This window comes from Musca autumnalis, unplaced genomic scaffold (assembly GCF_047663935.1).
Source record: "Musca autumnalis isolate F117 unplaced genomic scaffold, ASM4766393v1 scaffold_4, whole genome shotgun sequence".
Classification (NCBI taxonomy): domain Eukaryota; kingdom Metazoa; phylum Arthropoda; class Insecta; order Diptera; family Muscidae; genus Musca; species Musca autumnalis.
This window is the reverse complement of record NW_027411977.1, coordinates 132,411,958-132,425,705: the sequence shown is the minus strand read 5'-3', so window position 1 is coordinate 132,425,705 and position 13,748 is coordinate 132,411,958. Positions and strand designations below refer to the sequence as shown.

At 36.4% G+C, this 13,748-nt stretch overlaps 1 protein-coding gene across 10 annotated transcripts in view; it reads left to right on the top strand.

The window, feature by feature from the left end:
- The window catches only part of LOC141402809 (uncharacterized), a 152,442-nt gene that overhangs the window by 78,053 nt on the left and 60,641 nt on the right, over positions 1-13,748 (top strand). For all 10 annotated transcript variants that reach the window (XM_073984791.1, XM_073984792.1, XM_073984782.1 and 7 more), the window contains one exon: positions 8,955-9,124. In XM_073984791.1, coding sequence (XP_073840892.1) covers positions 8,955-9,124 — 170 coding nt within the window. The remainder of the gene's footprint in view (positions 1-8,954; positions 9,125-13,748) is intronic.

The following is a 13,748-nucleotide window of genomic DNA, read 5'->3' as shown; positions in this document are numbered from 1 at the left end:
CTATTATTTCACTCACCAGTGTATGTTCTATTTGAGTTGATATCAGGCTGAAAGTAACATGGGCTACAAAAAGTTTTGAAATTCCGCTCAGATTCGGAGATATAGCATCATAATCGGAGGTACCTCCAACAAACGTAAACTTTGTATGCAAATATCTATAGAGCGGTTACAGATACAGTCTCCAAATTTGGAATGTGTGCCGGAATTTGGCCTATAACTAAATGTGCCAAAATATTTCGAAATAGGCTCTGATTTGAATATAGCTACCATATATATTTTCGTCTGATTTCATATATTTGATGTACCAAACACGTTTTATATCCCCGATTTCAATGAAATTTGGAATGTGTGACGGAATTTTGCCTACAAGTAAATGTGCTGCGGGGTAGCGAGGCGCACCGGGTTCAGCTAGTTTGTTATAAATTGCAAGTAAACTTTGTATATTTTGGCGAAATAATGTTTTGAGGACCAATAGCAAGAGTTTTGCACAAAAAACGTCTAGTTATACCCTTTACCACAATGTGGAAAAGGGTATTATAAGTTTGTTTTGGTAAAAATTCATGTAACACCGCGAAATATTTGTCGGAGACCCCCCCAATGTGGTATACCAATCTTCATATCTCGACGAGATAAAGCGATTTTGAGATGTGTGTCCGTCCGTCAGGCCGCAATTATGGACCGATCGTCACGATCAGATCCCTATTCTTATTGGTGATGATCGTGAAATATTTAGCGGGTGAAATGGACCAAAAACATAATATTTATCCAATTTTCTAGCGGCTCTGTAGGTCTCAATAATAGTCCGATTAACGCGTAATTTTAAATAAGGTAAGAGTATATCACAAAGGAGAAGCTTGCAATTTGAGATGGCGATCGGATAATATTTAGAGGGTTAAATGGACCAAAACTTTTGTGTGAAAATTGTGCAAACTTTTAATATACAGCTTATATCTTAATTCCTGGAAGTGACATTCCGGACAAGAGAGATATACTTGAAAGTGGAACGCTTGACCTTTCAATTGGTGCCAATTATGTTGGTGTGCATGATCAGATAACAGAGTTACAGCCTAATATATTCCGTTATTTGTTTGTAGTGTAATAATAAACTCGCTAGAAGTCGCAATTATACATCAATAGTCATAAAAATTTTGCACCGGGTAAGAGTATAGGTCGAAAAAGATGCCTACAATTTTGAATGATGATCTGATATTCTTTAGCGGGTGAAATGGACCATTACTCTTGTATGAAAAATATAAAAATTTTATTTTTGGTCGATATTTTAATTCCTTTAGGACATATATATTTCGCAAAGTAGCCTACATATGAGAAAAAACTACTGACCTTTCCTCTGATGTAAATTGCAATAAAGTGTTTGCTAGATAACGGGCCTACTGCCTAATATATAATGGGTTCTGTGTAGAGAACCACATTTTTATCCCATGCTACATATTGTCTCTCCAAAAGTTTATGTAACACCACGAAATATTCGTCCTAGACCCCTTATTTGGTATGCCAAAATTCATATCTCGACGAGATAAAGCGATTTAGAGATGGGTGTCCGTCCATTAAAATTGTAAACAAGCTTAAGGCCGCAATTATGGACCGATTGTAACGAATTTTTTAAGGAGGTTGGGTTCGGGCCAGAATAGAAATGATTAGTTTTGCTGATGATCGTGAAATGTTCAGGGAATGAAATGGACCAAAAACAAAATTTTAACCAATTTTGTAGCGGCTCTGTAGGTCAAAATAATAACCCGCAAAATTTTAAACAAAGTTTGAGTATATGATAAAGAAGAAGCGTAGAAACCAACGTGAAGATCAGATTATACTTATCGAGTTAAATGGACTGAAACTTTTGTGTGAAATTGGTAAAAATTCCAATAACGTAGCGGTTAAACAGCGGAAGTAGCAGTACTACATAAGTTGGTTTCATTACATTTTAGTTTGTGTGAACTAAATTTTCCTTTCCTGCTACAAAAATGTCTTTGTCATGCTAGATAACTTTTTGGTTTTGGTCATAAGTATTATACATTACATCTCTGATATTTGATAATTAAATTTTCACAATCATTGAAAAGAAGTTCCGTGGAGAGCGATTGTCCAGGGATAGTGGTATAGGGTATCCCATGGTCGGCTCCGTCCGACTATAGACTTTTCTTACTTGTTTTTACATAATTTGTTGCCATAAACGAACAATTAATATGCATTTTTTACAATACATTTGTTGTCTAACTGTATATATGTATAATGGAACACAAGTTTTAGAACCCCATACAGCGGCGGCCAACTAATTAGGGACTCTTAATTCATTTTAATATTTTACTCGATTTCACCTTTAATATTTGAAGATTTTTATGAAGTAAACTATCAGACCCGGGTCCGCGTTGCTGACAGCCTTTCATGCTTTTTATACTTTATATGTAATTCAAAAATATGTATTTTCTACCTCATTTTTTCGGGTCAATAGTCGTTTGGGAAATGATTTCCTTTTTTGCATAAATTTCCGGTCTTATCTCGGTTTACTTTTCAAAAGAAAAGAAACGATGACAGCAACCACCCATTTTGTCCTTTATCACACTCCAGTTTCCGTATTATGTCATTCAAATGAAAAAACAAAGTAATGATGGCATTTTATTATTGTCAACCTAGTAGTTGTTGTTGTGGTAGAAAACATCAGAATCAGTGGCGTACACCGAAATAAATTTCCAATTCACAGTTAAAATACATAGAAAGGTTAAAATTTTGGAGATAGATTTTCCCACAATGTTGTTACGTTCTTAGTTTAATACCTAACCAACAATAACTGTTGATTTTTGAAACATTGACTTCACCTCGTATGTATTTTTCTACTAATTAGTATTCAGCGCTAAGTAATGGAGAATTTAAATGAATTTATAAAGTTCTTTTTTATTGTGGATGTTCTAGATTCACTTTGGCAGTTTTGTTGTGTAACGACCAAAAGTCGCGGATGGATGCTCGTTTTTGGCCACATACAAATATGTATTTATTTTCTTTTGAATTTAATAGGTTTGTTAAATGAAATGTAATTTTATTTTATGATACGTATTTAAAAAACAAACAGGTGTTTATTTTGATTGATAAAAATTTATGAAATACAATAAGTACTTTAACCCCCATTATTACAAGTCTTCTTTTGTTATATTTTGGATTTACCGAACAGATTTAGATCGTTCCGCTTAACTTAAAGTTAAAAGTGATGATTGAATTTCAAGGAGGAGCTTCTTAGCATTCACTTTCAACGTAAAAATTATATTTTTAATGCCTCCAAATTTGGTTTATTTTACGTTTTCAAATCCGTCAGCTAGTAAAAGAACACATATGATAATGGCCCTAAGTTTATTAAATGTTAAACTAGTTTTAATTTCAAATTAACGGACAAACTGATCACCTAGTGACAAAGGAGAGTAACTAACATGCGGTACCCTGGCGGTCAATAGTCAAACGAATCCACATCATACGATCAGCTGGGCTACCTGTATTGGTGTGATGGCCAGCCGCCACCAGCGGGTATAAAAGGAAGTGCTGTGAAGACAATCGGGGCAGTCGTCTGTTGGCGGTTGTTGAGTCAAGTGGTGTGAAAACAAAACCTTGGCTTTTGTGGGAGTAGAGTAGATGGTAGTTTCTGCGTAGTCAAGTGGTGTTTCAAAACAAAACCTTGACTCTGTGGAAAAATAGAGTAGATGTAGTTTCTACGTGGTCGAGTGGTGTGAAAACGAACCTCGACACGCAGAAAAATTAGTGTTTGTCTCGTCGAGTGGGGTTGTAAAACGAACCTCGACGCACCGTAGAAATAGTGTCTGTCCCGTCGAGTGGGGTGCAAACGAACCTCGACGCACCGTAGAAATAGTGTCTGTCTCGTCGAGTGGGGTTGTAAAACGAACCTCGACGCACCGTAGAAATAGTGTCTGTCTGTTCGAGTGGGGTTGTAAAACGAACCTCGACGTTTCGACAACACCTCAGCGCGTACTCGACCGCCGCACGTACAAAACGCCGTGCCTCCAGCATTTGTCGGGCCACGGCTGTGCCAAAACATATGCAATTGCACCTTCGCCATTCAACGAGTCGCTGCCATCCGTTCCGACGACAGATTCATCGAGCCGCTAAAGCCTGTGCCTACCTCCTTGTCCCCAATTTGCTGTGTCCCGCTGCCGCCGTGTACAAGCCTCCTCAAACCTGACTCGTCCAGCATATCATCTCGTGCAAAATTTCTTCGTATAAACTTGCCCGACCATCTATGTACCAGAATATTTAGTGTTAAATAGGTGTAGTGTTAGTGTGATAAAAATTAGTTAATAAAGTGTGTTTATAACGTATTATGAAAAAAAGGAAATCAACTGATGTCTCTAATGTCTCTAAATCAAAAATAAATTTTTGTGACGACCCTGGCCCCGCTGAACCTACCCCAGCTTCAAAGTAGAAAATACGTCGTCACAGTTGTGATGTGTGTTTACTTTTTATACCCTCAGCCTTTAGGCTAAGGAGGGTATATACACTTTGATACGATGAAAATGTGCCTCACCGAAATAATGGTTTTAGACCCCAAGTATGTTTGGACGAAATGTGTTTCAGACAATTTGGAGTCGATCTAGCCATGTCCGTCCGTCTGTCTGTCCTGCTGGCTGGAGCGCACGATAACTCTCGAACGGATGAACCGATTCGGTTCAAATTTTGGCTTTCGTAATATTTTGCCTAAACTTAGTTTAAGTTCGAAGATGAGCTACATCGGTCCACTCCTTCCGGTACCTCCCCCACAAAAGTTCGAAAATGTTCGGAAAGTTTGTGCGCACGGTAACTCTTGAAGGGAGTGACCGATTTGGTCCATACTTTGTATAGCGTAAACCTTCTACCAGAGTAATATGAGGTTCCAATATGGTCACAATAGGTCCACACCTTCGGGTACCTCCCACACAAAATTTCGGAAAAGTTCAGTTTAGGGCCATCTCTCGAATCGCTTTGATTTTTGTTTTAGCAACTTGTATTCACTGCCCTCCGTACGACGGTATAAGTTTCATCAGGGGCAAGTCCATACTTCCTGAGAAAATAGCATGAAAGTTAGAAAAAAACCCTATGACACCGTGTGAGGTGGTTGGAGCGCAAGATAACTCTCGAACGGATCTGCCGATTCGGTCCAAAATAAGGCCTTAGTTAAATTTTGTCAAAACATAGTTTAAGTTTGAAGGTAAGCCATATCGGTCCACTCCTTCAGGTACCTCCCCCACAAAAGTTCAAAAATGTTCAGAAAAATTTTTCGTACGGTAACTCTTGAAGGGAGTGTCCGAATTGGTATATACTTTACACATCCTAATATATCTACCAGATATACAATATCAGGTTCAAATATGGACTATATTTGTCCACTCGATCTGCTACCTCCCACACAAAATTTCGGATAAGTTCACTTTAAGACCTAATGTCGAATCACTTTGATTTTTGTTGAAGCAACTTGCATTCGCTGAATCAATTACGATGGTAAAAGTTTTTTAGGGGCAAGTCCATACTTCTTGAGCAAACAACCCGAAGAGTGTAAAAACCCGCTATGGCACCATATGTTGTGGCTGGAGATCCACTTCCATAACGGTCAAAGTCGATCAATTCCTTTTAGTATCTCTTCCGCAAAACTTTTGATCTTTAATCCTAATCAACATTTTCATCGGTTCAAACGCCCAAAATTTTTAAAACCCTCTAAATATATACGTATTATTGGAAAAAATTGTTTCAATATACACATGCTGAGGGTATATCTCTGTCGGCAAAGCCGACTGATACTTTTTTACTTGTTATTTTTAAAGTAAGCCCAGCTTAATCACAGGTTTGTTGTTTTCAAATTTTAAAAACAACAAGTTTTTAAAGTGGGTGTCTTTAAAATTGATTTACTTTAGGGAAGGGCAGAGAATACTAGTTTCGTCCAACGCCACTTGGACTCATCAGTTCTCTTAGTTCTTTGCATTGAAGCAAAGAACTCTTCCCCAATTTTATGACGACTCGAGCTCAAGAATAAAACTGACGACGAATTCGTTTAAATGCGAATTTAACAGAAACATTCAAAAACTCTCGTAGCCGCATATGCAAACCAAAGTATGGATGCTTATTAAATAAATTAAATAACGGTAACACCCAAGCAGGTACTGCATCGATCTACTTGTGTTGATGTACCGGCAAAGTCTTCGTCTACTCATGAAAATGGTCCACTGGTGGTGTCATGAGGAGGCATCCTTTTGTAGTCCTGGCAAGTTTGAATACTCTTGCATTGCGTAGTGCTAATATTTGCATGCCACACTGGCGCCACTCACTTTACCACAGACCGGCCTTTTGTTTTATAGGAGGTCAAGAAGGTTTTTGGTTCTCAAAACCTTGTTCCTCCTTCTGATCTCGACGCAAAAAAGTGTGGCTTGCGCGGACGAGTAAAACATGCTATCAAAAGCTACACGCAATATCTTGGGGTAGTTAGTGGTCGGAATCAGGACACAATCGTCAATATGTTCAGAGGGAGACTCATTTCAGACGTCCAGGTGGTTAACAGTATAGCTCAGATGGAGGAACTGCAGTAAGAGTCAGCTATGTACATAGATATTTTACATATCACTTATGTCATCGAAGATAGGACACGACGCCAAAAACGTACAATCAAACAGCATACATTACGTTCTCTAGAGCATATAAAATTTAAGAAAAGTAGAGGTTGAACATTTATGGAGATATAATTTATGGATGTTTCACCCTACGGATCTTCCACTTCTTATTTCTGATTTCCAAAACCGACTGTTGCCCATACATTTAGTTGGTTATCCAACGTTTCAAAAACGGCAGGAGGGAACTCTTTTCGATGTCCTCGAAGAGCTTCGCATGGTTAACGGTATCGAAGGCCCCCGATAGGTCAAAGATTACCATCTATGTGTCGTTTAATGATTTTGTGGTACTATGCAGTTTCCGGAATTCATGCTAATTTTGGGCAACAGGATCTTTGCTTATGGCGACAGGAGGAAATCGGCCTGTACGATTTGCCTATGCTAGCATACTTGCCTTCCAACTTTTCAGGCTTCTTGTACAATTAAGGCTTTGGACGATTTGCGTACGTTGCAAAGTGGTTCAGAATAGTTTTTATTGGTCAAAACTCTGTAACTTTTTAATAGATAGAGATATTTTCATAATTCTTTTTTTGTTCGACGCAGAATCAGCTTTCAAATTCGGTGTAGTAGTTGCAGAGGAATTCGAGGCTTTTTGTGTTTTCGAGTTGTTCATATGTTACAACTATTAAAGAAGATCAAATGCCAATAAACAAACTATAAAAAATATAAAAAGATACTCCTTGGGTTGTCATAAAACTCATATAAAATCTCATATTTAAATAAAAATTTTCATTTGTGTAAAAAAAGCTGTAATTAATATGGGAAATGGCATGGAAAACACACATTTTTGCCTATGTAATTTCAATAAATGTAAATAGGTGTTAAACGGACGGAACGCGCCCAGTACAAAAGTTCGTATGGACTGAAAGAGGACAGTCATCATTCTGTGAAAACGAAACTCTGTTTCATGCTGTTCCCTAAAAGATCTAGTCCACTAATGTTGAAATTTTCCTAAAATTTAGTAACTAACGAAAAATAAAGTTGTAAAAATTGTTTAAACGCTAATGGTGCTTAAAGACAACAATCCTACCTACCTAACAAGAAAACAGTGAACACAATACTGTTATAGTTGCCGAGATATAGCTATTTCTTTCTCCAGAAATTTGCAAAAATGACGTATTTTCGTCTTTAGGAGCACGCCACGTCCAAACCTTCCAATATTTTGACCTAATATTTTTGTTTCCTATCGAGATTACTATCGAATCTCATATAGAAATTGGCCAGAAAAATTGACTTCTGAGCCATTGTGCGGCGTAATCTTTCTTCTCTGTAGAGAAATTTTGTCTAATTTCGTGTTTTCAACCACCAACAGGTATGTAGTGAGCGGTTGCAGTTGATTCTGGAACAGTGTTCGCTATAACTGTTGTTTTTCGCTTATGACTAGGTATTGACTCAAATCTATTTCATTTCGTTATTCTTCCTTGAATTGGCTTTCTTCGTTCTAAATGGATGTGTGAGAAAAATTAATATCGTTTTGTTTTTATATTTGATTTTATGTTCAATGATACAAATTTGTGAATAGACGTAGGTACGTATGTGTGAAATTTAACATGCTTTCCCAGTATTATTTAACACATTTTTCTAATCTTCTCTTTTCCACTTATCTGGGTGGACGGTCTATCTATCCTCCACAGCTTCCTTTGTATGTATTATTTGCTTTTCTGGGTTTTGTGTTAGCAATAAAAATAGGTTGTGTCCTTGAATTTTGATAAACAAGGAAATTATGTTTGATTCAGTATGGCTAGGTTTCTCTAAATAGTCATGGACGCCAAAAAATTACTTTCTTTTGATTATATAAAAAAACTTAATTCCATTCGATTGAAAATGGCTAGATAAATTCTATACACAATTTATGGTGTCCTCAATAAATTGTCACAAATGTGTTTCACATCGAATATCACGTACCTCGTACGTATGTACATTATTTGTACAATTATTCATGAACCATAACTCAATAATTTCCCCACATGAATCTGAATTTGAAACTGGTTTCAGTTAGTTTATTTTTACATGATTTGAAGAGAAATCTGGTTGGATGCTGCTGCTGCTAGCTACATCATGTTCATGATGTCTGTGAGCCAGACTTTACTACGATATGTCATTTAGTTAAGAGTAGAGCATAAATTATTTGTAATCTAGTTTGTTTTTTAATGATTAATTTGTTTTGTATTTTCTCTGCATTATTATTCCTCCTTTATATACATTCATATATCCATAGATATGTACACACTTTTATTACGCTTAAGTAGCTAAACAATGATACCAATTTGTATAATGTTTTGCGTTTTCTTTTTTTTCTCATTCCAGGAATATGATATACAAGATCATCGACCGTTTCTATCACTCAATCAAAGTGGCCTAAATAAACCTGATCAAATTAAATTTGCCCGTTATCTTGGACAAGGTTTACCAACATTTACATTATTTTGCATTTATAGTAATTTTAAAAATTTATTTTGCACAAAACGTACCGAAAAGTAAGTAACCTTAATGTTGTTTCTTTCTATTTTATTGTGATTTTTTCTTTTCGTTTTTCTGATTTAGAGATTTAGTTGTAAATTGTGGCCAAGGTTGCAAAAGCATTCAAAGTTGTATATGAAGGCAAATAGTTGGCATTAGTTTGTTAAATAATGTCCGGAATATACTTATATAGGAAAAAAAAAACGTCAAGCTTTGCACTTACTTAGGTAGCCCAATACAATATATATTTGTCTCATAAGCCAAAGTAAGAATAGACTTCAAAATTCTTCCCTTACGACTTTCTAATTTTCGATCTCGTTGGTCATATGTTTACTCAATTAGGTCTTCCCAGTTTGCATATACCGAAATGCTCATTTTAACAATACTTTATAGGATAGAACTTCTTATTATCATGCCATGCCATGGTGTTATATAGCTTGTCATGCTGGTGGTTCATATGATGTCGATGACCACGGCCTTGGCGATTTTTTTTTTGGCATGGTATTGATTACACTACATCAGCGTTCTGGACAGCTGCTGCCAGCTCTGTGATTAAGAGATCTCCTGTTGTCTAGAGAAAACCTCAAGAGGTATTCTGTCCAATTATAGTTAGGTTTTATATAACATCTTCTGATGCCTACAAAAGATCTCAATATATCTTCTGTTGCCTATAGAAAACCTCAAGAGGTATTCTGTCTAATATAAAAGTCCTCAAAATGTATGATGTTCCCTATAGAAGACCTCAAGAGATCTTCTGTTGCCTATTGAAAAACTTATCAGGTCTTCTGTCTCTTTTAGAAGAACACAACATATATTCTATCGCCTAGAGAAGACCGCAGTAGGTCTTTTGTTGCCTATAGAAGACCTCAAGGAATCTTTTCTTGCCTATAGGAGATCTCAAAGGGTATATTGCCTATAGAAGACATCTGGAGACCTTCTGTCACCTATAGAAGACTTCAAGAGGTCTTTGTCTAATGTAGAAGACCTCAAGATAACTTCGTAGCCTATGGAAGAGCTCAAGACGTTTTCTCTTGCCTATAGAAAACCTCAATATATCTTCTGTTGCCTATAGAAGAACTCAACAAGTCTTTTGTTGCCTGTAGAAGATCTCAAGACATATTCTGTTGCCTATAAAAGACCTCAAGACATCTTTTGCTGCTTGTAGAAGAGCTCTTGATATCTTCTTCTGATGTCTATTGAAGACCTGAATAGGTCCTCCGACGCCCTTAGACGACTGATGTCTTCTGCCTCCTATACAAGACCACAACTGATGATTATTTCCTATAAAATACCTCAAGAGATCTCCTATCTACTAAGGAAGAACTCAAAACATCTTCTGTCTCAAAAGTTCTCTTCTATCCCCTGCATAGGAAGTTGAGAGATCGTTTGTTGCCTATAGAAGATATCAAGAGGTCCATTGTTGCTTATAGAAGACGTTAAGTGATATTCTATTGCCTATAGAAGACCTTAATAGGCCTTCCGACGCCTTTAGGCGACGGCCAGAAGTCTTCTGCCTTCTATATAAGACCACAACTGGTGTTTTGTTACCTATAGAAGACCTCAAGAGGCCTTATTTTGCATATAAAAGAAATCAAGAGAGTCCCCCATGTTCGTTTTTCTGTGTTGAGAGCCCAACACTTTCCGGCTTTTGGAAGGTCATAACTAGACATCGGATTTTGCATATTTGCATATTTTTTGATGATTCTGATTGGACCAAAATTCGTTTCAAAGAAATCTAAATTCAATGGCAGGGTCATATTTCGTATTTATTTTGCATATTTGCATATTTTGCATATGCACAAAATATGCAAAAAATATGCAAAATATGCAAAAAATATGCAAAATATGCAAAAAATATGCAAAATATGCAAAATATGCAAAAAATATGCAGAATATGCAAAAAATATGCAAAATATGCAAACAGATTTTGGCCGAAAATCGTCATAAAAGTCGTAAAATTGTCATTTAAAGTTAGAAAAACCATCAAAAAATACATAACAGTGTTCTAAACTAAGACTGTTGGCCGTATAAAGTCGATTTTTTCAGCAGATTATTAGGTTTTGGAGACCATTTACGACAGTGTGGTGTAGGGTATAAAAATATGGTATCGTAATACCATTTTTTTATTATTAAGCTATGTAAAAATATAACATTTTATAAAATATCAAACGTTTTATGTAAAATTCAATATTTTCGTTTTTGGTTTTAACTCAAAGGACCAAATGGATCTCGGATTTTTAGCCGGGAGCCGCCTAAACCTTTTAGTATTGTTAGATTTTAAGATTGCCAAAGTTTGAGCACAATTCGAATATGTTAAAACGTGGTACAGGGGCCTCGAGTTATGAAAATCTATATTTTTTTTTTGCTATTTTAATTAATAAAAAATGACCTTTGCCTAATAGGCAAAATTTTTCAAATAAAAATAAAAATCAGCTTGAGCCAGGTTGGGTTCGAACCCACGTCCTTGAAAAACACATGGAAAAAAGTGTTGTCACGGCGTGTTAGTGTTCAGAACCAAACTCATAACTTTTAAAGGCTACGCTAAGCGTTTGTCATGAAAGCCATACAAAGATTTGAACAAAAAATTCGACTTTGTAAAAAAACAACTTGCATTTGAAAGAGGAAATAAGTTAGAGGATAGCGAAGCCGCCCCACAGTCGATGTGTCTGAGGAGCCTTCCTAAACCTAAGGCGAAACATGCATGTCACACAGTGGTGATTGTGTGGGTTCGTATCGTCGGCTTTCCTTTTTCAAAAAAAGCATCTTGGTCAGTAAGCTCGTCTCTAACGAGAAATTAATTAAGAAAACGAATACATTTTACTTCATTTGAAAATTTTGCCTATTAGGGCGAAGATCTATTTTAATATTAATTTTAATTCATTTCTCGTTGGAGTTGAGCTTAATGACCGATGATGTTTGCAAGTGAAAAAGGAAAGCCAAAGATTGGAACCCCCACAACCACCATTATGTGACATGTTTCGCCTTTTGTAGAGACTCATCAGGCATATCGGCAGTGGAATGGCATCGCTATCCATCAAACATTTCCTTTTTCAAATGTAAGTTTGTTTTTACAAAGATGGACATTTGTACATTCATTGTATGGCTTCAATGACAAACGCTTACGTTTTGTTCATACATATTTAAATTTACATAAGGGACAGATGACAACTTGGTTATGAATTCGACTCCTTGCTATGTCGCTCACAATTTTCAAGTTATTTACCATCCTTTACTCCTCCTGGTAATTGATGGTCTGTGGTCAAGTTGCATTATCTTTGCAGTTAAAGTTTAATCTAGGAATTTCGGCAGTTGATTTTTGTAAGTTTGGACCGATTATTTCTGGAGAAATTTCTTTGTTTTGTTAAGATTTTTGTCGTCTTTTGGATCTTTACGGTGTTTTGTACTATCAGATCAAACAATGCCAGACCAATAAGTTCAGGACTAAGGTACCACATATGATTTATCACTTTGTTATTTCCTTTATCTGATATTGGTTTGTGAATGCCTTTCGTATTAAGTAAATCTTCAATGCGGTTTAGGTCTTGTTTTGGACCTAAAAATATTTCTGAATATCGTTTTCACTATTTTTTGTATTAAACTCAATCTATTGTCTCTATTTCTTTTTAACCTATTGATAATGTTTACCCAATATATCCTATATTATATCTACATATATAAACATTATTTTGTAAAATCAATAACCCAAACTCTCACTTATAACACTCAGTTGTTGCCGTGTGGGATACCAAATAAATAAATAAAATAGAAAAAACATTCTGGGGGCGTCCAGTCTCGAACGATTTAAACGCAAGGTGCTTCTACGGCCTCTTGTTCTTGGGAAGTGGGCTGGGCAGTAGTTTTAAAACACTCTCGCCTACTTCGACCTTGGATTTGTCAATCGCAGACTATTCTTATAGAAATTGCTTGAATATGTTTGGTTGATGTCCGGATGTGCTTCCAAACTTGCAGTCAAAAATCCCTCTCAACAATTTTCTAACAAGTTTGTACGGTGGTACAGAAGCTCTCGACCTAATATCTGCTCGAGCTGGTGAGACCCCATTTTTCTAGGCATTTGTACACTTCTAGTTCTTGTTTCTCCCATGAGCTACTATCAGTTTCAGGAACACCTAGGAGTTGTTATTTACCCCCATGTGATACCAGGACAGCAACCCGTTTTTTCTTCCCTGTTTTGAGAATATCTGGTAATAGTTTCCCATGTCAGTGCACACAAATAGCCTCGTTCCTTAAAGCTGTTGCGTTTATTTTTCACGGTTTATTCTCCGCTGTCCACAGATAAAGCTTCTAGAAATCTTATATTTCTAGGGATCCTCTCCGATAGCTTCTACTGTAGCCATAATGATTCATTCATATTCATCTTACAGGGGTCCAGCACCAATGACAATTGCATAGTTACGATTTTCTTGAAGCCACGCTTGATTGTTTTCGGGACAGATGGTTTTTCAGATTCTACGATACGTTTAGCATCAAAACAAGATCTAGACCTCATTGAAAATGTATTGAAATATGAAAACATTGACACACAAATTTCAGAAAAAGGAAATAACAACAAAATTAATAATCTGTGTTATCTTAGACCTGGTATTGTTTGATCCAACGGTGCAAAACGCCGTAAAGAGCCAG